This window comes from Phyllostomus discolor, chromosome 11 (genome assembly GCF_004126475.2).
Source record: "Phyllostomus discolor isolate MPI-MPIP mPhyDis1 chromosome 11, mPhyDis1.pri.v3, whole genome shotgun sequence".
In the NCBI taxonomy this organism is placed as follows: Eukaryota; Metazoa; Chordata; class Mammalia; order Chiroptera; family Phyllostomidae; genus Phyllostomus; species Phyllostomus discolor.
The window spans coordinates 53,148,951-53,174,927 of NC_040913.2; the positions used below are offsets into that span (position 1 = coordinate 53,148,951).

The following is a 25,977-nucleotide window of genomic DNA, read 5'->3' on the forward strand; positions in this document are numbered from 1 at the left end:
TCAAAAATGAAGGATGTGTCCTTTCTGGAGCTGATGATGATTGGATACTAGGAACAGCATAATCATTGCCCATAAGCTTATACTTCAAGGTTTCTGTCTTAATTCACTTCTGCTATTTCTAAAGTAAAGAGAACTTCAGGGAGAGAAAAGCTTTTCTCAGACAATGCACTGACTTGTCCAACCGGAGGCCCAGTCTCCTCATCCTATCTGCAACACATTGGCACACATGCTGCCTTCTCATGTAGTCAGTTAACTAATCATCTGTTCATTCAAACATCAAAATAAGAACTCAGATTTGTTTTTTAACACTTGAAGATCCCAGAAAATAACATAAATAGAAAAGGTGTCTCTTAAAAGAAACTTTTCAAACACTACCTAATGAGTACATCTAACATATGAAAATTTAGTTCTCTTCTATCTTCACATCCTTCAACCTTCAAAATTCCCCACATAAGACCTGTGCTGCAGTCTTTGCCTGCCTTCTAAAAGTAACTCAGTGAAAGGACAACACAAATGACACATCTCCAACCATTTCTACTCTTTGAGGCCACACCCTTTTCTTCTAAACTGTTGGGCAGTAACAATTACAATAAATTATTTCCAGGAATTACTTTAGAGTTGGGCCGGGGGGGGGGGGGGGGGGGGGGGGGGGGGGGGGGGGGGGGGGGGGGGGGGGGGGGGGCGGGGGGGGGGGGGGGGGGGGGGGGGGGGCGGGGTTGTTTGAGGCAAAAATAGGGATTCAAATGTAAGCAGGGTAACTAACTTGTAGCCATCAAGAATATCCTGATTGTTCCCCTATTAGTCACTCACAGCCCACAAAGGCATTTTTCAATGGGCTTGGCAGTGAGCCTAGATAGGAACAGGGAAGTTTCAACACGTACTTCCTCCCCCGCTTACAGTCACAATGAAAGAAAAACACCTACATAGGTGCCTGTAAGTTGAATACTGTAGCCTCTGAAACTTTATAATATCCAAACACATTCTTCTCTTAGAAACGCTCAATGACTTCACCTTGCACTGAACAAGCAGCCACTGCTAAAAGCAACCTTAACCTCTGTCTTAACAAAGAAGAAAAAAACATCATCACCAATGAGTGCCTGGGGGAGACTTCTAATAGAAGTTTTATAGAACAAGTACTTCTTCTGATTTGTGTAAGTGCTATAAGCTATATTTACTAGTACATTTGCTGTCAGTCATTCACAGCCCACACAGTCATTTTTCAGTGACTGTACATTATAATAATTGTCAAGAATTAGAATCAAATTGAATAACCATTGAATTATGATATAGCCATAAACTGGAGCAATATACAACCATTAAAAAGAATGTCATAAATCTATATATAGTGACAAAGAAAGATGTTATTGATATGTTCTGAGAGAAAATTAATGTGGAAATCTATAGTATTAGCATATTTTCCAAACACACACACAGTGTTATATTTTTATCTGCACAGGAGAAAATCTGGAAGTATATACACCATGTAATTAATAGAGGGCACTTTTGGAGAATAAAGGTAAGGGCACTTTATTTTTCCACCTCTCTATACTACTTATATTTCTTATTATATGCATTAATTACTTTTATGCTTTCTAAAACTATATAATATTTCCCCCCAAGGAGTGATTATGTACATAACTAAAACCAGCACAACTTAATTTCAAAGTGCTATGTCTTGAATAAAGTTGTTACATTTAAATGTTATAGCCCTCACCAGGTAGCTCAGTTGATTACAGTGTTGTCCCCATATGCCAAAGTTGTGGGTTCCAACCCCCGGGGGAGCACATACAAGAATCAACCAATGAGTGCATAAATAAGTGGAACAACAAGTCGATATTTCTCTCTTTCTCTCTCTCTCATCAATAAAAATAAAATAAATAAACATTGTAGACTTGGGAATTCTCAGTGAGCATGTGAGCTACTGACATAACGAAAAGCACTACAAAAAATAGATCTCATGGCTGTGTGGGCATACTTTTTGAAAACTATCCTGGAAAAAGGTTTTACTCCAAGCAGTTTCTTGAATTCTCATTTTGCTACAGGCATTGATAATCACAGATAAGGAGGTCTGCCCTTGGGCAGAGGCCCTACTTAAATACCTTTGCTTCTCTTATCTGATATTAGTTCTTTGTATCTTGCTTATTACAGAAGCAGAGCTTTCCACACTGCCAAAAGCTCCTGAGCCCTGAACTTACAGCTGCAGCCAGCACAGCCTCATCCATTACAGTGGTAAAAAACCTCTCTATGGAAGTGCCTGGAGTGAGATTTGATCTAAACAAATAACTGAGATATGAGGGGCTGGTTTTTGTTGTTGTTGTTTGTTTGTTTGTTTTTGAGCACTAGAAAGATAAACTAAGTCACTTGTGGAACTAAAAAATCACACAGCACCTTTCTATAGTGTAATCATCTGGACAAATATTTCTACACATCTGAAGAATCACTGACAAAAGATTTTGAAGAAGATTCACAAAGGAACCCACACCACACAATTTCCTCCAATTAAATCTATTCAGCACATAAGCAGGTCACGCTACTCAATAGATAAATGAACTATTGTGCTACCAGAAAGAATTCCAAGATAATGAATAGCACCTCTAAACAATATTCCAGGATAGAGGCCTAAATCTCTCTAATGAAAGCCTGCAATGCAAAGGCCCATCATACATTACTGACTTTCTCAGTTCATGGTTTGCAACATAATGGTGAAGTCAGTACAATACAAGGCAGTCTCACGTCAGAGGAAAGCAGTTTAATTCAAATTAAACCATTATGGGGAAGTTTAAGTTCAGATTGTTAAAGATATTAGTTGAAAATTAAGTTAATTAACCAAACACTTTGTAATAATGTCAATTAGACCTCTACTTAAAAAAATATCACTATATAAAATCACTAAGTACTAGTTTAAGAATCCCTTTAACAGCTCATTTGAAAAGCTCAACTGTCCCCTTTGCAGTGTCTGTTGGTGATTTTATGTAGTTTATTTTTTTAAAATTATGTGACTTTATTGTACTAAATAAACTCTGAGACAGTACAAACTACTCACTGATCCTAACAATACAACCGTTCTTCACATTCCTCCCTTATGAAGTCTGCTGAAGCACTTAAATGTATCAAACTGCTATGAGTAGAGCTAATGTTAAGAACAGAAATATTTCTATCAATTGGTTCAAAATACAGGTTATTTCTTACTTTGTTCAAGGCAAACGTGTTAAAATGAGTAAGACCACATGTTATGTTCCTAACAGTTATGTTCCTTAAAAGCCCCCAATGTCATCTTCCTCATTTTCACAATAACATAAATGCATAATGTAAAAATATTTTAATTTTGCAAAGGACATCTTTTTCAACCCTATAGAAAGCAATTAAAACATTCTTCCCTGGGTGTACATTTGGCAACACTGCAGCTAAGTGGGACATAATTTTGAACAATATATGGTTGTATTATACAAAGAAGCCTCCTGGAAACCACGCTTACCCACAAAAAGTTAACATATCTTTCCTCACAAAGAAAATCAAAGTGGAACCGAAGACAATCTACAGGAAAAGAGAGAGAGAGAGTTCTCAAGAGACAGGCAGAGCAAGTTTTAAAATCCAACAGAGGACAAGAAGGCACGAAGCACGCACACAATTATAAGCACTGTGTGGGGAAGACAAAAGAATTACTGTGGATGTGCCCCTTACCAGCATTGGCTGTGTGCTCTCTGCTTCCACTTCTCCCTGAGATGCATCCTTGCGCTGCATGGGGGACTCGATCACCAGCTCCTTTTTGATACTTCTACTACTTGTCCTGTATTTATCAGCCTGCATTCTTGGCTGAAAATGCAAGTCAGAAAGTCTGCAACTTGGACAGCTGTTGGACACTGGCTTTGCAAGACACACGCATGCCAGTGGCCAGAGGAAGGAAAGGAAGCTAGCTGGCTTCCAAGGCACAAGTGGTCAGCCCCACTGGCTGGGTCTGCAAGCTTGTCAGGGTGGGAGGGCATGCTGGCCAGGGCCAGCCTTCAGGGGTGTCACTACCGCTCACAAAATGGGTGGGTCCCTCTCACGGGCCAAAGGAAAACAAATCCTGAACTGTACAATACACAGTGTACTGCCTCTCTGATAAAGACGGGCCTCATTGTGTCTGCTCCAGGCAGGGTGGGCCAGATGGGCACAAATCAAAATAGTGCAGTGTTTAAAAGAAAACCAGACACAGTTAAACTCCTTCACAATTATTTGAAGTAATTACTTCAAATCTGAAGCTTGTGGAACTGCAAAGACAGCTGGGTCATCTAGATACTCTAAAATTCTTAGTTTTTGGATGCTTTTCTTTCACCAGTGGCTGGCTGATGATCAATGCCAGCAAGAGAAATCAGCAAGGGATTCCAGAGCCTTCACCTCATGGTGGCAGGTGTAAAGAAAGTTTCTACCTACACACAAAACTTAGCTTATGTGTTATTTTATACTGGCAAAACAAAGTCATCAAACAGTTTCATGGGAAACCACATATCATGGTAAATGTTCTTATTAAACAGAAGGTTACTTTAAGTCCATTAATAATCAGAGTGTCTGTCTCTCCTTTCAAGCAGTGTCAGGGCTGGTTGGGAAGGCAAGATGAATAGACAGCATAAGTGACAGATTAGCATAATTAATAGAGATTTACGCAAAGCACAGCAAAGTAGCTGAGTCACCATCCCATGGTTCAATGGGGATGGCACCCAAAATATGTTTTCCCAAAAGCCTATTTTTATTAGTTCCTCACAATAACAGTTTTTAAATCATTTTAAAATTATCTCTTAGGGAAAACTAAAACAGAAGTGTTAAGGGATTTATTTTAAAATTACATAGAAATGGACATTAAGATGGGGTTAAATATTAATCTGTACTTCCTGGGCTGCTGCAGTGCTTCTCCCAGTTAGTTACTCTGCTCATTTTCTTGAAATCAGGGAGGATTTAGTTATAGTAGGTAATAGAAGTATAGTAGTAAACAAACAATGGAAATGGGTATCATTTAGCAACAACAGGTGCCATAAGGTACACTACCCAGGGAAATCTATAAACTATCATATAGTACAAGTCTCCCACTTTCCAGGCAAAGTAACTGGCTGGGAGGGCTGGGGGGGGAGGGGGATGGGGAATGAGGGAGCTGAGATGGCACCCAATGTCCACCTATTCTCCTTTCTACCAGGACCTCTATCACTCCAATACCAGCAATTCTTCTCAGTGTGGATATCAATTGTGTAATGAGTCACAAGCGTTGAACAAGTCTCTAATTTAAAAAATTAGTAGTTTCACCCTGGCTGGCGTAGCTCAGTGGATTGAGTGCGGGCTGCAAACCAAAGTGCCGCAGGTTCGATTCCCAGCCAGGGTACATGCCTGGGTTGCAGGCCATGACACCCAGCAACCGCACATTGATGTTTCTCTCTGTCTCTCTATATCCCTCCCTTCCCTCTCTAAAAATAAATAAATAAAATCTTTTAAAAAATTAGTAGTTTCTATAATAATTTTTTTACACTACATAATTATCCTTGGGTAATCTTCCAAGGTAAATATAAACTCACCAAATTTGTGTTTCAAATTTGAAACACAAATTTGTGTTTCAATAATATGATCTATGAACTTAAAACTCTATCTTTGTAAGTTAAAAGAGGGTAGGAAAAAAAAACAAAAAGCCTCAGTTACATAAGTAAATATTTGAAAGACAGTTATATCAACACTTAGAAATGTTCTATAAATCAGAAGAGGCAAGAAAGGGTTAAGCCACAGGCACTAAACAGACAAACTAAGCCTTAGGGAAAATACAGTATAACCAACAACTCAAAAACCTTTTTGAAATGGCTTGAGAAGTTCTGAATAGCCCAATTCTTCCTCATATCCCCATCATCATTAAAGCCACCAGAAGTTCTGGACTTAGAGAGAATGCTATCCTATTTGTTGGATCAAAGAAGTACCCTGATATTCTCTAGATAATGAGAAGGAATGTGGGTTGTGTATTTTATGAAACTAGAGTGCCCACTGTGTTCCAAGCCCTGAAGAGATAATTTTTTTAATCTTCAAAACAACCCTATAAAGTGGGTAACACGATTATTCCCATTTCACAGACGAGAAAACAGATGCACAGAGATTTTATGTATGTGAAGAAGGTCACACTGCAAGCAGTGGCAATATGGATCCAGTGTACATATATTTAACCCATGATACTGTGCTGAACCAGCTGTCTATTCCATCTATGCCAACTGCTAAAAATCACAAATATGTAAAAGCTACTGATCAACAACTAAAAATAAAGGCAGCATCTGGGTTTAATCCCATCAAGATAATTTAGTGAAAAGAGTAAAAACATAAAAATGGCATAGCATAGTGCCTGGTTCATTTAATAGTAATCGCTGTTATTGTTGATGTTGTTATCACAGTCTGAAGAAGTTTATCTTAGTCCTGAATTCAGGACTTTAGATGTTGTGCTCTAAAATAACAATTCCACCAACTGCTATTTCAAAGGTGATTTTGTAATATGTTCTAGCAACACACTACAAAGTGCTTTGGCTATTTAAAATCAACTGCTTTTCCCTCTTTGCAGTTCAACTATGACAACTGCCTTCAGCCATCTTGAAACCCCCGTGCTCATGCCATGAGCCAGTCATCTTCTTCAAGTTGTTCTGTATTTTTCAAAATTTTAGCAGTGAATTTATATTTCCTTTGTAATCAAGGAAAAAACTTTGATTTGGCTTTGAGCTTCCAGATAGCCAGGAGAGAAAGGCAAACATGATCAGTTCCACAATTCATATCATCAAACATATCAAGCTGTAAGGCAAGTAAAATTTTTAGAGTTTCTGACACAGAGACTTATACGAAAGGAGAACTGATTAATGTACTAGACAAAGTTCTCAACATATTTATAGGAAGGAAATGCAGCAGCCAAATTCACACAGCTTTCTCATCACCAACTCAGAGCATTATACTTAAATTCAGAAGACAGGAGAGCAATTCTGACAGCACCTTCAAATGGGTCCAACTTATGGAGGAAGGAAATTCTCACAACCTAGATGAACGGAGGTACTATTGTGAGCCTTCCCACTACATAACTTCTCAGGCAATGTAAGATGTCCTTGTTATACTATGCTCACTTAGAAAAGACCAACACTTTAGAAACCTGACCAGCAAGGAGAATCACATTGGATAGCATTTAACTCCAGAACCTAAACCTCTAAGAAGGATGTGTGGTTTCTCTACGGAGTTTATGAGATCAGTGTCTGAGGACAAGAAAAATGACATCTTGTGTCACAGCAGCCACAAGGAGAAATACAATCTTAGGACAGGAAACAGGTGGCCAAGGTTTCCACCATTTCAAAGAATAACATATATGCATATGCTAGACCTATGGACTCAAATCCACTAACATCTACTGAGCTCCTACGACATAGCAACCTCAAGTTCTTTCACACATTAACTTATTTAATTCTTACAATAACAAACATATCTATGAACACGTATTAAGGGTATAGAGTTTCACTCTCAAAACAGAGTGGAGTAATTTCTGTGGGGAAATAGGAATACCTCGGGATGGAATGAATGCTTCTGTATACAGGTTTCAGTTCTCAGATTTTAATATGCATGCACATTATTTTAGAGGTTAGGTACACAAAACTATAAAAACATTATGAGAAACTTAGAGGATTTTCTAAGGGAAATTTTTTTACTATAAGGAAGGCAAACTTTAGGCTCAAAAGCCCCCATTATCGCTGCCCTCCCACTGTACAATGAAGTTCCATCACATTCTGAAAAGCAAGAAGTTGAAGGACCCTCTCACCCAGAGGACACCCTATGTGTGACTCAAAGTCCAGTTTCAACAGCATCCTGCTCTATGAAATCCCTTGATCCTCCTAGCCAGAATCAATTAGCTCCTCTTCTGTTAAACTTTTATTTACCTCTCTTTTGGAGCTTTTCACAATCCGTCTTTTATTAAATTTATACATGTCACATTCTTTGGTGAGATTGTAAATTCATAAGGGCAGGGACTATATTTTCACCACATTTGAGTATCCAGTGTCTTTAGTACTCCAAGTGCTCAAAACATATTTCCTGAACTTAATGCTTATGCCCATTTCATGTCACTGGTTGGTTATCTTTAGCTTGTAAGTTAATTTAGTAGCTGTAAAAATATACAAATATTTTCATTTGTTAATGGCCCAAATTAAGGCAGAAGCATTAAACTGTTTGTAAACTGAAACCCAAAGGATCATTTACTATTAATTAAAATGTTCCTTTCTCCCAGCCAAGAAAATATTAAACTGAATAACTTGCTAGTCATTTTTTGAGACAAACGTATTCTTGGAAACAATACAACTGAAGAAATACAAATAAACTTGTGTAATTCAGCAACGAATTACACAAAATTTGAAACTGCATTTTGCTGTAGCTAATAATTATACACGGAATAACCACACAGAGAATAAATATCTCAACATAATGGAATTTTTTTACCCACCTATTAGGGGTTCTTGGTATATCAGAAGCATATTTAAAATATATATATCAATTACACATGGCTGGTGTGGCTCAGCGGATTGAGTGCCGGCCTGCAAACCAAAGGATTACTGGTTCGATTCCTAGTCAGGGCACATGCCTGGGCTGCAAGCATGGTCTCCTGTTGGGGATGTGCAAGAGGCAGCCACACATCAACGTTTCTCTCCCTATCTTTCTCCCTCCCTCTCTAAAAATAAATACATAAATCTTTAAAAAATATGAAATATATCAATTAACTTTAAAGGTATACTCATATATGTAAGGGAGTTTAAGGTACATATATGAGGTCTGTCCAGAAAGTATTCAGTCACGTGACATGAATAACAGACACATTTACTGAAGAAGACACAAGATAAAAGAAACATTGTACACAGGCCAATGATGCCTCAGTCCCCTTCAAAGTAGGCACCTTGTGACCTAACACAGTTCTCCCAATCACCATTAGCTATCCCATCAGATTTTCCAGAATTTCATCAACAGTCTGAAATCTCTTCCCTTTCAAAGGGGATTTTAGTTTTTTGGAAAAACCAGAAGTTTCAGGGCACCATTTCTGGGCTGTATGGGGGCAGATTCACCTGGGTGATTTGATGTTTCGTCAAAAACTGTACAAGATGTGATGCTTGAGTGGGCACACTGTCACGATGAAGCTGCCAAACACCAGTTGTCCATAGCCGCGGCCTTCTGAATCACCCAAATAGTTTCAGCAATGTTCAAGCTTTCAGGAATATTTAAGCTTAACACAAAATTTGATGCACATTCATTGTTCTACTAGCTCAGTCATTTGGAATGCAACAGCCACAGAGTACACACATTTATTCAATGGCATCTACCATCCCCACTGACTAGTACAGGGAAGTCACCATTGTTCATGCATGCACATTCCAGCATACTCTCCTTGGCTGCCAGGTTACACTGATGTCACACAAACCATTTTTTTTTTATATTAACAATGGTTGGACTTTTTCCAGACAGGCCTCATAAATGCCTTTAGAGTACATACAAAGTATATTTAAATATATAAAGCATACAGACATATATCACATGTATTTTGGAATATAGCCTTAAATATATATTTAAATATCATATATATGGCTCTAATCTAAATTATTCCTTTTCTCTTGTTTTGGGAAAATTTAAAACTATAGGTAAAAATTATTATGCAAAACTGCAAAAAGGTCATGACTAAATATTTTCCACAGTATATTATTACAGGCCAGCTTGCTGGCCAAAGAAAAGGTATCAGGAAAATGATTTTCCCTTCTGAGAAAAACAAAAACATTGTACCTAAGAGACAAGAGAGGCAGAAAACAGAACGGGACAGGATTAGAGCCAACACTTATAAGAAGTGAAGTGATAAATATTATAGTTATGGCAGAGACAGGGTAAAACAATAGAGAATAGATGTAGGGACAGGTGGAGGTGAGAGAGGAGAGAGGGTCTCTACATCAGACCCCTGGGGTCTCTTGGAAGAAGTAATATCAAAAAATACATTTTGATATAAAGTGTGATGCTTACCTCAAATAATCACAGAAATGGAAAACATACTGTCATCTGGTCTAGTGTTTCTTAGACTGGAATCCAAGGCTGAACTTGGGGTCCATGAGCCCTCTACAATGACATTCAAATGTTTGTATGCCTGTGATTTTCTTGAGAGGCCTCTGGAATCATCTAGTTCTTAGAGAAGGAACCAAGTAAAGATCTGACTCAATTCACATAATAAGGTAACTGAGATCCAGAGAGATAAGTTGGAGAACCACCCAAAGTTATGGGATACAAAACTCTTCACTTTTGCAGATTCAATATATCCAAGTAGAGATAATAGCAATTAAACGCCAAACCCCAGTAAATAAATAACCATTAGATGGCAATCAGCAGTGTCGACACCTGTAGTCTACTTTCTGTTGATGGATGGTCAGATCAGCAAATGGGTCATTACATGAAGCCCAATGCCCAGTGGACAACCCAAGGCCAATAACATATAACCCCAAAACAGGATAAATAACATAACCAATACAAAGTATATGTCTTGAGACTTTTAATGACAATGAGAAAACACCCATAATTAAACACACATACAAGACAAAAAAAATGTAACTTCTTGATTACCTCTGGTATATAAGACTATTAGTAATTTTCTTCTAAACTCTTGTTTTCTAAAAGTTTTTTCTTCAAAAGTACTTATCACTCCTACAGTAAGAAAAATGGAAACACTGGATTACCAGACAGTGGCATAGAAAAAGCTCACACTGAGGTTTTAGCCTCCACACCATGCCACTCAACAACTTTGTGATACTTTAAAAGTCACTTCGCCTAAGTCCTACCTTTCTGGGTCCTGTAAAATGAAGGACTTAGCACTATATGTCTATAACATTAACTATTAAAACTTCCCTTACTGTTGACAATTGGGGAAAAAGAAATCACCTCAATGGTATGATAAACATTTCCAAATCATATTGCCCCACTACACACAAAAGAAAAATACAAAGACTAAAAGTGGATATATTTCTAAAATGTGTCACATCCTCATTTCCAAAAGAGCAGAGGAAGAGCTGAGAGGCTGGCAGACAAAAAAAACTAAAGGATGCTCTATTGGTAAAGAAGAGTGTCCAGAGGAGGCTCATTTTACACAGCTCTAGTGCTGGGACAGCAGTGGAAAAGCCCTAAAGAAGGCTCTGTTTTCAGATGAAGAAACTAAGATGGGGAGAGTCCTTTTACTTCTAGAGATGGCTCTCTGGTACTGGCTGTGTGAATTTAGGACAGTGGATTTACCATTCTGGGGGCCCCAGTTCCCACATCCAGAAAACATGAATTATAATATCCACCATATAATCCTACCTAGATTCTGTTCAACCCCAAAGCCCAAGTAAATAATGGCTATGTCCCACTCTGTGGAGGAACACTGTCTGCAGCCACATTCAAAAAGCTTCTTGGTAAAGACAGCCCATGGCCACCTGAGACAGCCCCATTTTTCCACAGCCTCTATCACCAGTAGGCATTCTCTATGCGATTTTTCTTACTTGTTTAATGTCTGTCTAACCACAACTTAAAAAAAAAAACCAAGAAGTTCCGTGAGGACAAGGGTTTTTGTCTATTTGCTCACTGTTCTGCTCCCAGGTCCTAAAATAGGATAGGTACTCAAAAAACATGTCTTATGGGAATTTACTGAAGTGTCAGGACCCCTCAAGCTGAATGTAGAGCTTTTACACTGCAGACACCAAGAGTTTTCTGTAAACTGTAAATTTATTTTTAATCACAATAATGATAATTCATCCAGGAAGTGTTACTTATTTGTTTTAGAGATTGGAAATTTACACAGCCAAGGAAAACATAATGTGCCTGGGATTTTTCTCAGGAAACAGAACTCCCAGACTGAGTCACCAAAGCCTGGCCTGCCTCACCCACTTCAACCTTAACTGGAAGCAATCTCAGCATGCTTTATCACCCCCTCCACACACCAAGTACTGTGTGTGCATGTGTGTGCAGGTAGGTGTCTGCCAGCAGGCACTTTGTGTACTTTATCTACTGTGTCCACAGTAGGCATCCATAAAGATTTGTTTATAGAAAAATAATGAAACTGCCTTATATTGGTTTGATTTATCAGAGACCCAGCCCTCAAAGGGAACTCATATAAAGTTTCTACCTTTCCTCAGGACATGACACTGCTAAGGTTAAGATCCAGAGAATACATGCTTGGTGAGAAAAAACAATCAAAACCTTTGGTAAAAAGCACTAAAATGCTTCTTTCCACATAAAAATGCTTTGTTCAATTACAACTGGAAGACAAATAATGTCCATTTTTCCACTTCTTCCTATATCCACCCCTCAAAGAAACCTAATTAAAAATGCAAATAACCACCCTCCAAATTTATGGCTTTTGTAATCTCTTTGTGTATGTGAAATTTCACTTTATAGCAAATCCCATCAGTGTTTATAAAGCACAACACCAGTGAACCATCTAGATTTATAAATGATAGACATGGGACAAGCTGGCAGAGGTCACACAACTCTGACTACTCCCATGTATCAGTGTTAATGGCCATTAGCTACCTAACACAGGGAAAGAGAGAGGACAGGCCTGCAGGAAAATGCTGGATACCTACTTCTGCAAAAAGGAAAACACCCCCAGGCTACAAGGGGAAAGTTGGCAAATGGGGTTGTGGACTCTCCACTAGCACCTCTGAATTAATTTAGCTTGTACTTAAAAGACAAAGATCATTTACAATAATACCAGGTTTCCTAACAATAACTGGGAAGTCCCCTCTTTTAAAAAGCATTAGATCATGTCCCTTCCATAAGATGAACATCAGCAACAAAAGATGATGTATCACTTCTCATCCTACTGCCTAAATGATGGCCTTCCACTTCTTCCCAGATCATTGTGACTGATTTCCTATGTGAAATTAAGAGACTGCCAAGGAATAGAAAAAAAGCCAGAGTTTGAGGGGACTCAAATGTTATTCCTGAGCAACACATCCTGACAAGTCACACTTTCCCCTGCCCCCCCCCCAGTTCCTGTAAACTATGTAACTAAACTAAATAACCTTCTTCATAAATATGATACAACAAAGGTAACCAGAGCTGGAGATACAAACAGGGTAGATGGAGAGGGCAAATGTCAAAGTAGGCCATCAAAGCTTTCCTTCTCTTCCCTACCAAATCAAACCACACACATCATGTAACTTAGAAACAAACAAAGCTGGTGACAGAGATGGTGAAGGAGTTGCAGCCACCTTCAGTCCTTTACTAAAGATTGTTGAACAGTCCAATGTTACTTCTGTTACATTTCTAGAGTATTATACATGTGACACAATGGGCTTCTGCTTTTCCCTCTCAAACAAGGGGAAAAAATTCTTCCAGAAAACATGTGGTTAAAAGAGAGGGTGATGTTTAATCAAGCTCTGAAAACTGGACTACCAGTGGCTAGGAATATTCCACAGGCCCATCCACAAAGAGGTGCCAGGTCTTACAGTCCTCTGTTGATTCAAAAATAGGTCAAATAATTACAAAATAAAAGACGTTTCCAATGTTACATAAAATTAGCATTTAGGAACTCCCCAGGCACACACTTCCATTTACTCTTTGCCAAATCTTGAAATCAATATGTATGTATATATTTTTTTATTGTAATGGTCATAGAGGAATTTCAACACAGAAGGGGAGACGAAAAAGAAGAGAATGAATGACTTGAGGTATGGCACTTGAAAACATTTCCGAAGCCCCTACTATGTGTTAGGCACTTGACATGCACATTTAACATAGATCAATTAAACCATTATAATCAAATATATAATAACACTATAATTAGGCATTTTTGCTTCTAAAAATTGGTATTCTTATAAATTAAATAGCTTACCCTAAGTTCACACAGTTACTATACTTTGGAGCTATGTTCCAAAATTAATCTTAAACCTGGTAATTAAATCAAACAGAATATCTTAAGTTTTAGTTCAAACAATTTTACCTCCCTTTTGAATGTGTATCTCTTTAGGGGAGCCACAAAAAATACTGGAGAGTTTTCTAAGGGCTGAAAACATTAAAATGAAAGGTAATAGGAAATAAAGTTATTAATAGTGGTTGTGTTTGAAATAAGGAACATAGGCTTTATTGTCCCTGCTTCCACGTATCTATATATTTTAAATTTTTCTTAATAAGCACAAACTACTTTAAAGAAAACTTTCTTTTTTTTAACTTTCAAAGCCACTTGTCACTATCTGGAAATTTTAAAAAATAATATCCACACAATAGCTTCATGCACATACAGCACAGGCACTGCTTCCTCCAGGGCTAGGACTGGTGGGGAGTTAGTGAGGTGCTCAATTCCAGAACAGAATTAAGAGAGTACTAAAAGTCAGCAATCAAGATAAATATAAACTTTAATGAAATACTCAAAGAAAATAATAACAAAAAAGCTATGATAAATCAAAACTTGAAATAAAGATAGAATTATATTATTGGTTTAGAAAAATTATTATTACTGGGTGTGTTTTTTTTTACACTTCACACTACAATTTGGCTCTGCTCAGCATGGACTTAATCTGTACCAGGCACTGTGATACGCAGTATATTTATTTCTACACATGACGGGGGGCTCAAAAGTTAGAAAAATTCAGTTTAAGTAACACCTAATAAGCTTAGTAATCAATGCCTGTAAAAAGCTATTGTTCCAGGAACTGAAGGTATGACTGGCCCTGACTCTAGACCATAAACAGTTCACAAGCAACCAAGATGGTATCTGAGCCAATAAGCTCCAGGGCTAGATGTCCACTGTCCAGGGCACGGATAAAGACCACAGCCCAGGACCACCTCTCCCAGGACACAAATGAAGGAATGCTGCAGCTTTTATCTGATTAACTTTTCCCCTGAATTTCAAACCCCTTACCTACACTTTTCTTCTTATAAAAAGAGTCTGTTTAAAATATAATTTAAGACAGGCTGTTAGGGTACATAACCCCACCTTATCAGATTGTGGGCCATCTGAATAAAATGCCCATAAAATTCAATCCCTGTCTCTGCTTACTGGGTCTGGTAGCATGTCAAACAGCATGAACATGGGCTTTACTGGTTTCACACCAACCTTGAGATAGGTACTCTTATTTTACAGATGAGAAAACTGAGGCATGGAAGTTACAGTCCAAGGTCAAAAGAGCAGTTATGTGAATAAACACCTTTAAACAGATGAATTGAAGTCATTTTTGTTTGCCTTGACCATAAAGATAAAATCTACATCATTTTTTTAAAACTGGTCTACAAATGACCAGATCTCCAGATATCATCCACAACTTGAAAGATTTAAAACTCAAGCTCAACATAATTTCTTCTTCTTCAGAAAATTAAGTAATACAGGGTCAGCCCTGGCTGGCGTAGCTCAGTGGATTGAGCGCAGGCTGCGAACCAAAGCATTGCAGGTTCAATTCCCAGTCAGGGCACATGCCTGGGTTGCAGGCCACGGCCCCCAGCAACCGCACATTGATGGTTTTCTCTCTCTCTCTCTCCCTCCCTTCCCTCTCTAAAATTAAATAAATAAAATCTTTTAAAAAAGAATACAGGGTCATTTGGGCAAAAACCCCAAACCTCACTATATTGAAACCTTTTTTACTTTATTATTCACACATGGGTGAAACCTGATAATTCAAAGAATGGAACAGAGTGAGGGAAAGAGGTAATGCAGAAGTGAAGGCAAAGCCTTTCCTCTCATTTTAATTCCCCAAAGGAAGGAAGAAACAAAGAGTAAAACCTGGAGATCTGGCTCCCAGAGCAAGGCAGTCCCTCCATATGCCAAACTGTGATTACTCCCCTGTGACAATCCCTCATCCCATGGTCCTCAGGGTAATGAGGCACACAGATGCCCCACGGTCTCCCCTGGCTTCCTCACCACCGCTGGTCCTGAGCTTTAAGCAAAGAGCACTGACTGTATTGCTTCCTCAAGCGTTACCTTCATGCCTCCAGAAATGCTGTCCATCAACCTGAAATGTTCCCACCTCCTGGCAGATTAAGATCTGTCAAATGCATGCTCACCTCTGTATTATACAAACTCCTGGAGCCCCACCAGAACTTCTGAGTTGGAATCCTGAGCTGAGACCCAGCCACCTGTATTTTTCACTGCTCCCCAGGTGATACCTATGCTGCAGTCTTTTATCCATCTATATCTGAGAATCACCAATCTTGATTTAATAATTTAAAAGATACAGGAAAAACACTTACAGTGTTTAAACCCAGGTCCAATACAAGAAAACATGGATGGGTTCCCAGGTATGTCTCTGCAGAGGTATGACAGGACGTATCTGGCTGAAAGTGAGGGTGGGCTAAGAATGAGACCAAAATGTTTACTGTCCTCCACAGGATCTAGGCCTTATTGAAAATGCCATGGCGGTTTTAACTCACTGATGACCAGTCATTTCTATTTAGCTGGATTTTTTTTGGAACCACCATAAACTTTGTGGGTGGGTTCTTCCACTAGAATTACCCTTCCCCCCACTTTCTCCTTTCCACCCTACCTCTGCCAAAATAAAATGCCTTTTAAAGTCAGTAAGACAGGATCTTACAAAAACAGTCCAAGCTCCACACATCTCTCATGTGTTAAGTGGTGTGATCATGTAATTAAATGCTTGCTTAGCAGGATACTTTCCTAAAGATAATAAAGAACAAAACCCACCCTAGGGTTTTTTTACTTAGAATCCCTTCACAAACATCTCACTTGTTTGCCAGCTGAGTCACGTGATCTCATTCAAGTTCACATGTGTGATCCATGTCCCTAACTAAAAGCAATGAAACAATCTGTTTAGAGGAAGGCAACATGCATTTCTAAGGATTTCCTTTCGCCCTGCCATAAGAGAAATGACATGTCAAATTTACATCCGCCATATGCATCCTCCACAATTCACTGCCATTAGGCCAGTAATGAAAAACAAAACAAAACAAAAAAACAAAAAAACCACTATCCCAATATTACAGGCTTAATGTACTATTATTTTCTTTTAAATAGAATCTCTTACTCAGAAATACACATTGGATTAATATAGCTTTTATGAGCTTTCCAAGTCCCTGATTTAGGACTTGAAGAAAAGCCAATAAAGAAAAAAATCTTAAACAAGTTTTGTTGGCAACATTTTAAAACTGAAACTATGTTCACAATTTTGACATCTTGTTTTGAAATACTTGGCCTATCGTACAATATATGTTCGTTCATTTAGAAAAAATACAGGATTCTAGATTTATTGCAATAGAGTTAAATCAACCAAAAGTTTCAACCCAGCCAGCTTCCCAGAGCTGATGTGCCACCTCCAAGTTTCCACTAGTGTGGGGGACACAGGTCCATTAAATGAGAACATTAAACTATCTGATGATCAACTTCTTTTCGGCTCAAACTTTCTGCAATTCAGTGATACATATTAGTTCCACAGTTAATTGGGTTTGCTTTATCCTTTGTTTTTTAGATTTTTTATTGTATTCTTCCATTACCATCTAGTCCCCTTATACACTTATACCCCCTCCCTCCAGCAATCACCACACTCTTGTCCATGTCCATGAGTTCTTTTTCTTTTCTGCCCAATCCCTCTACCCCCTAACCTTCCCCCTACCATAGCTGTCATCCTGCTCTCTATCAGATTCATAAATCTGTCTCTATTTTGCTTGTATGTTCAGTTCGTTCATTAGATTCCACATACGTGTGAAATCACAAGGTATTTGTCTTTCTCTGACTGGATTTCACTTAGCATAGTGTTTTTCAGGTTCATCCTACTGTCACAAAGGGTAAAATTTCCTTGTTTTCTACAACCAAGTAGTATTCCGTTGTGTAAATGTCCCACAGTTGTTTTATCCACTCACTTACTAATGGATACTTGGGCTGCTTCCATGTCTTGGTGATTATAAATAATGCTGCAAATGAAAAAATGGGCAAAGAACCTAAATAGACACTTCTCCAAGGAGGACATACAGATGACCAATGGACGTATGAAAAGATGCTCAAGGTCACTAATCAGAGAAATGCAAATTAAAATCACAATGAGATATCATCTCACACTTGTCAGAACGGCTATCACCAATAAATCAACAAATAAGTGCTGGTGAGGATGTGGAGAAAAGGGAACCTTTTTGCACTGTTGATGGGAATGCAGACTGGTACAACCACTGTGGAAAACAGTAAGGAGATACCTCAAAATATTAAAAATAGATCTGCCTTTTGACCCAGAGATCCCACTTCTGGGAATATATCCAAAGGTACCCAAAATACTTATTTGAAAAAACATAAGCACCCCTATGTTCATGGCAGCATTATTTATAATTGCTTTATCCTTCTACTGTGACACTAATTTTGTCATACTCTGCAACTATATTTATTACAAAAGAAAACATTTTAGAAACTTTCACTATGTAATCAAAAGAGCCAAGAGGAATGTTCTGTATTTATGCATTAACTCCCTACCTGCCCAATCTCTCCACAAATATTTCTTAACCACAGGGCACTGTGCGAGGACTGGGATGTAAGTAACACAGAGAATGAGATATAAGAAATGCACAGCACAGGGTGGGAAGCAAGATGGAAAGATGTAAAGAAGTGATTTCAATACCAGCTGTGGCAGGGACCTGCTAGACCTGTGTTGTCCAATATAATACCCACTAGTCACATGGGGCTACTGAACATTTGACATTTGTCTAGTTTGAGACATGCTCTAAGTGAAAAATACACCCTGGATGTCAAAGGGGTTGTATGGAATAAAAAGAATGTAAAATACATTATTCATAATTTTTATTGTTTACATGTTGAATACTTTGAATGCCAGATTATTTTTATTGTTTACATGTTGAATACTTTGAATGCCAGATTAAATATATTATTAAAGTTAATTTCATCTTTTACTTTTTTTATTTTTCTTCATGAAGCTACTAGAAAATATAAAATTACATATGTGGCTGACATTGTTTTCTTTTCTTTTGTTTTTGGACAGTGTTGGGCTTGATTCTCCCTAACACCGTTTCATCTTCCTGTGCAGACAGAAAGACCACATTACCCAAACTCCTTGACAGTTGTGTTGAAATTATGTGATCACATTCTAGCCAGAAGAATACAAGAAAAATGAGGCAGCAAGCTGCAAATGCAGTTAGAAGAGAAGGTACAAAATCATCCCCGTGTGCACTCACTCTCTCTTTTTCAGTCCTTATGGCCAAGCTGAAGACAGACATTCCACAAGAGGCTTCTAAAGAGGTCCTGGGCAAGAGAGAAGCCATGAATGTAAGGAAGCTAACTTCCTAAATCACAACCACCTGATGTACAGACAATGAGATGGTGTAACAAGTGAAAAATAAATGCTTACAGTGTTAAACTATTGTCATTTGGTTAAAGCAATTAACATACTTTACAAATTAATACACTAAGAATAAGTGCTTTAACAGGAGAGATGAGTACCTGCTCAAGAGTTGTCAGACTAAGCCTCAAAGATAAGGTGACATGTAAGAGGTGTCTAAACATGGTGCTTCTCAAACTCCATTGCTCAAAATCACTCAGAGGAGCTTGTAAAAGCACAGACTGCTGGATCCTCTTCTAGTCCTCTAGGATGACCCACCTGGGGAAGGAAGTCTTTAAGAGTGCTGGCCCTCTAAGAGTACCAGGTCTCCCACATCCCACACCTGCCCCCCACCCAACCTCAATTCATGTCCCTCCTCTGAGCTCCATCAGTCTCCTTTCCCCCAACCCCTCAAATGCAGTAATCTGGAGCACAGCTGAGGATCTGCATCTCTAACAAGCTTTCTAGGTGCAGCTGGTGATGTTGCTAGGCCAGGGAGTAACACCTTGTTGAAAGATTAGCAATATTTTGTCAAGCAGTGAAGAGAATAAAAGGCATTCCAGGAAAAAGGAAATCTCATATATAGAAAAGTTTGAAAGGTTGGAAGAGCATGGTGTACCTGGGGAATAGCGAGACTTTTGGTAAAGAAGCACCACAGGGGCTGGGAAAGGAGTTTGGGAAGAAAAGGACAAAGGCAGGCTTATATTCAGTAATCAGAAGTCTGAATTCTGACTCTTCAATGAAAACTTTGAAGCAGTTTTCATTTCCATAACACATGGAATTCATATTTACTATAAAGTAAATATGAATACTTATTTATTCATATACGAATATTTCAATTACCCACAAAATTCCTGGGAAATGATAAGGGTACAGTATGGTAACTTGATCATTATGGACCAAGTGTGAGACCCCAAAATCACAATTCTTGGATCAACCACCAATTTATTTTAATCTTGTTATGTGACTTGTAAAACAATTTAACTCCTACATTTGTGCAGAGTAATATTTACCTTCAATCTACTTCTCAGAAACCTTGGGAGATTAAAAGTGGAAACAGAGAGCCCTGGCTGGCATAGCTCAGTGGATTGAGCGCGGTCTGGGAACCAAAGTGTCCCAGGTTCGATTCCCAGCCAGGGTACATTCCTGGGTTGCAGGCCATGACCCCCCAGCAACCGCACATTGATGTTTCTCTCTCTCTCTCTATCTCCCTCCCTTCCCTCTCTAAAAATAAATAAATAAAATATTAAAAAAAAAAAAAAGTGGAAACAGAAATGTGTTCCTAGGAAAAAGTATACAATTTACATTCAAAGAGTTTTTATTAGTTACTATTCAACCTCATAAGACACAAATAGCTAATTGCTTTGAAGAGGCACAACCAGAACTGATAAACACGATGATGGAAGAGAGATGGGCTTGTGGTGGGTAAGAAAAGCAGGGACTAGAGGAACACCATGACTTTCACTAGGAATCCTTTCCAGTAGAATTCTAAGTGCCCTCTTTCCACTTTTCAGGATAGACCAAAATAAAGAAGCAGTTCCCAACTCATTCAACTAAATTAAAAGCCATGTGTTAGTGTCTTCTGAGTAGTCGTGAAAAATATTCTATGAAATCATAGCCTAGTTTATGACCATACCAAATTTCCATCCCTACCACTATGTTTATACAAGGTCTGTCTAGAAAAAGTCCGGCCATTGTTAACATACTGAGAACAGTTTGCATGACATCAGTGTAACCTAGCAGCCAAGGAGAGTGGACTGCAATGTGCGTGCATGAACAATGATGACTTCACTGTACTAGTCAGTGGGGGTGACAGAAGCCATTGAGTGAGCAAGTATACTATGTGGCAGTCACATTCAAATGACCTGAGTAGAGCAACAAATCTGCAACAAATTTTGCAATAAATCTGAATATTCCTCCACAGAAACTATTCAGATGATTCAGAAGGCCACAGCTGTGGGCAACTGGTGATTAGCAGCTTCATCACAACAACGACCCCCTGTTCACGAACAACGTCCATGAAGAGTTTTTAGCAAAACATCAAATCACCCAGGTGACTCAGCCCGCCTATAGCCCATATTTGGCATCCTGCGACTTCTGGCTTCTCCTAAAACTAAAATCACCTTTGAAAGGAAAGAGATTTCAGAACATCAGTGATATTCAGGAAAATCTTTCTGGGCAGCTGATGGCAACTGGGAAAACTGTGTGAGGTCCAAGGGGCCTACTTTGAAGGGGACTGAGGTGCCACTGTCCTATGTACAATGTTTCTTCTATCTTCTTCAATAAATGTGTCTATTTTTCATATTGCATGGTGGGATACCTTCTGGATGGACCTCATATACAGGCACCATAACAAGGAAATGGTGAAAATATGTTGCTAAGTAGGTGCAAGACACTGAAACAGTCATGCTAATTGTACTGCATTCAAATGAATGCTGGGGGAAAGGTGTTAGTGTTTTTCTTTTTAATGACACAAGGAGGAAGAGTTCTGTTTGAGCCAATATATTCTTTGCCCTATATGAAAGACTAATGGTCCCTTTATGATCATTTAGAGGGAAAAGAAAGTGATCAAAATAGTTTGCTTTAAAACAACTTACTAAATATGTTCTATTGCTGTAGTTAGAATTAGATGAATAATACATGGAATTTGCTTATGTCAAAAAATCAAGGATGTAAACTGGTTTTCCTTAAAGAGAAAAAAATTTATGCTACTACTTTCAGCAACATACTTTCTTGATAGGCTTCACTCACATACAACTTTGTAAAAGAAGTACCACATATTTGATCAACTTATTCTTATCAGGGTATTTATTTTGCCAAGTAGTAATACTAAACTACAAAATTCAAACAAACAAAATCAAATAATATTACGCACTACTACTGTTTTGTAAAGAAAGACTATTAAAACACATACACATATACAGACTTGAAACTAGGAATGACAATCTCAGAATTGTTTTTAAAAGCTCTTAAATCTTTAAAAGTTCACCCCATTTTCCTTATTTTTCTCATTGTCACACAGATCAAAAACAGGAATCAATGGGTGATCACCTCGCTATTTACCAAGGTGGGTTTGAGTTAGATATTAAAAATAATTAACAGTTGAATTAGTGCTTCAAGTATTTTTGTTTTTGTTTTTGTTTTCATCAGTAAAATAGACTTCATTTACTTCAGAGAAGTCCAAAATGAGATGTGTACTGTAGGAGGAAGGCTATTGGCATGAGTCCCAACTGTAGCTGGGGCAAGCACACCATCTTCTACTATGGGAATTCTGACGTAGATGGGCACCCTCTTCTGGCTTTGTTGTGTTTGTTTTGAGCACTCATTTTTCAGACTACAGACTTAACCTGAAGCACCAAATACTCTAATCCAGTAGTTTCAACTTGGGATTATTTGCCACAGGACATTTGGTAATAATGGGAAAAATTTTTGGTTGTCATGACTTTTGAATTCTGCTAACTATCTTACAATCCACCAGAAAGCTTCCTACAACAAAGAATTATCCAGCCCAAAATGTTAACAGTGCTAAGACTGAGAAACGCTGTACCAGTCCTATCAGAATAGATTATCAACCCTATCCCTCAAATGTATGTATCTTGTGCAACAACAACAAAATGTATGTCCAAACAACGCAGTGTATTCCTCCTGTAATTTTACTTATATATTATATGTTATTTATAGCTATTCATATGTGAATATTTATAATTGTTACTAATCAAGATCAATTAATTCATTGTCTTTGTTCCTTCCTCTCAATTATGCTTTTAATTTGATGTCTTTTCATCTTGTATACAAAGTGGTAGTTTCTCTTCCCTTTTATTTCCATAAATTATTTTGTATAATTTATGAAAAAGATTAGAAACATGCTTAGCAAAAGTCTAGGCCTTACATATGGTACCTAATTTTTTTGTGTCCAAGTTATATATTACATTTTAGAACAGTACATTATAGAAGCCCAACAACATTAAACACCGTTTACTTTAAATTGTAAACAAGTAAAAAAAAGCTGTAACAAGTTAGTGAGCTACAATTACTAACATTTGACAAATAGGAAATTGTGTAAATGACCCAGGTGTTCTAAAGAAATATTCACATAGGGAAAAATCACTAAGATCTAAATCATGCTCTTGGAAGTCCATCTGCTTGATGGTCAGTGATTCTTAACTGTTTGGGCCTATTTGTAGGTCATCCATCAGGCCATTAGGACACTGAGTCTCACCAGTATAGAAACAGAAAGGACATTCTAATAATATTGTTCACTCATACAAAGCTAATGTCAGGGTACTTCTTTTACACCAGCAAGTGGACTGGGAGAAAGAAGCAAAGGGAGACATGTTAACTGTCCAGGGTTTCTATAAACATAAACAGAAGTCAGTGGGATCATTCAGTAAGCAACTAGCAATATAAGCACTAGTTTATTTATAATTGTGATAAGTGCAGTAAAAAAAAAGTGGAAGATGCTTATCTGCAGTCAAATAAGCCTCTCAGGAATACTCTTGAGTTGTGCCTAGAAGAGTGAAAGTCAAAAGGGCTGAGTGGGTATGAGTTAAGGGCAGGGAGGACAGCATGTGCAGAGGCTCTGAGGTACAAAAGAACTTGTTCCTTTTGGGGAGCTGGAAGGTGGCCCAAGTGGTTTGAGTGCAGTGGCCCAGGGAAGAAAGCTCACAATGAGCCTGGTGTGATCAACAGAGTGCAGATCATGCTGATAGGCATATTAGGGGTTGCTTATTTTAGCCTCAGCTAAGTGGGAAGATATAAAAGGGTTTTTAGGAAGAAAATGGCATATGGCCATACATGCATGAGGATAAGAGAGCTTCAGATGCAGACATAGTGGAAAACTACACACAGGCAGGTGGTGGCTAAAACAATAAAAGTGAATGATATCACCTAAGAAGAGAATGCTGGCCAAAGAGGAGCCCTCGGTAATACAGGTGCTACTACTAATAACCATAAACCATCCCTCTTACCCACACTGCATCCATAGTACAAACCAACAAAGCTATGACAACAGGCACACACCTTATTCCAGATCCTGAGTACTAACAGCAATTCAGCATTAGCTGACTTATTTTATACCTCCTGGAATTGATAGGAGACTTAAGAGTTGGACAATTTTAGCTTAAGGTAAAAAGTTATAAGCCTAGCAAGTAATGTGTATGTTAAAGCTTTTATTTCAGAAACTACAGATAAGGCCTGTCTGTCCTGGCTCCTGGGAAAGCAGCTGACTTCCTGGGCACTGCTGAAGATTACCGCCTGGGGACAACTGGAGGCATCCAGGCCATTGTGTTTTAGGTAAAGACAGAGGACCACCCACCCCTGGGAACAGCTAACTGCTCAGGACAGGAATGTTGCAGCTTCTATCACCAAATCCTCCCTGAATCTCAAAGCCCTCATTGCACGTGGTTTATTCCCTGTTGTAAAAAGTATGGCCTGGAAAGAAAAGACAAGATGATTTGTTAGGGTGTGAACCTACCATCTTCTCAGATCACTGGCCATCTGAATAAAGCACCCATAAAGATTCAATTGCTGTCATTGTTTATTGGGTTTGGTAGTGGCAGGCAGCCCGAAGGCCAGTGTCTTTTCTGGTTACAGAATCATTCTGAGCTAACATCAAGATTAACATTATATATTTAACCTTCCATTTATACCTCATACTCCAACTGGACAGTGCTTTATAGTGCCCTGATGGGTGTGTGGGTGTGTGTGTATTTGATACTTAATTTCAAATTCAAAGAACTTCTGACCTGGACGGGATAATCTAATTTAAACTTCCCATTATGCATGAGAAAATGGTAGCTCAGGAAAATTAGCAACCTGGCCAAGATTTGTCCACACTGGTCATGGGCTATTGACTTTACAGAAGAATGACCATGAATACAATGCATAATTTCCCATGTAAATTTGTTTACATTTTATTATCATAATAATTTGGAATTAAATTGCTCTACCAATGGGAAAGCAAACAGCACTAGCATTCCAATAAAAAATAAGTTTGGGTGTTCTCAAACTCAAAAAAACTCCATTTGTGCTAGGCCCATTCTGTACTAATTTCTCAGCTGGTTTAACATGAAGAGAGGCCTGCACAGGGCACTCACTCTGGAGCACACCTGCTGAACAAGGGTACTTGTCGGTGATGTGCCCCAAGAGCTACACATCTCGGTAATTTCAGGGAACAGACAGCAGAATGGCCTCACTTAGGCTCTCCATAGATAACTTCACACTTTCCACTTGTTAATTAAACATGGTTACCCACCCCCATCTCCAAACAGGAGCCATCTAAATTTGGGATAAAAAAAATTCACCAATCTACCTCAAATTTCTTTTTTTTTTTCTTTTTATTTTTAGAGAGGGAAGGGAGGGAGATAGAGAGAGAATGAGAGAAACATCAATGTGCAGTTGCTGGGAGTTATGGCCTGCAACCCAGGCATGTACCCTGGCTGGGAATCGAACCTGCGACACTTTGGTTTGCAGCCCGAGCTCTATCCACTGAGCTACGCCAGCCAGGGCTACCTCAAATTTCTAACTAAAGCCTTCTCCGTCTCGCTGAGCAAGATTTAGAGTTGCTTTGCCTAAAAACTCTGTAAAGAGAACCTCCCTGAAGGCCTTTGATAACACATCTCCCGGTAGACCACTAAATTACTATTTGCTACACCTGAAGTAAAAGTAGGCCAGTAACAACGTGAAATAAGGTTTG

General features: G+C 38.5%; 1 protein-coding gene across 23 annotated transcripts in view; it reads right to left on the bottom strand.

The window, feature by feature from the left end:
• Positions 1-25,977, bottom strand: part of DOCK9 (dedicator of cytokinesis 9) — a 340,452-nt gene that overhangs the window by 216,881 nt on the left and 97,594 nt on the right. For 4 of the 23 annotated variants that reach the window (XM_028526778.2, XM_028526776.2, XM_036011406.1 and 1 more), the window contains exon 1: positions 3,682-3,956. The exons of 16 other annotated variants lie outside the window; for them this stretch is intronic. In XM_028526778.2, the coding sequence (XP_028382579.1) occupies positions 3,682-3,807 (126 nt within the window). In that variant the 5' untranslated portion in view covers positions 3,808-3,956. Of the gene's footprint in view, positions 1-3,681; positions 3,959-25,977 lie in introns of those variants that run through there. 3 more of the 23 variants (XM_028526771.2, XM_036011401.1, XM_036011396.1) reach the window with 2 other exon arrangements.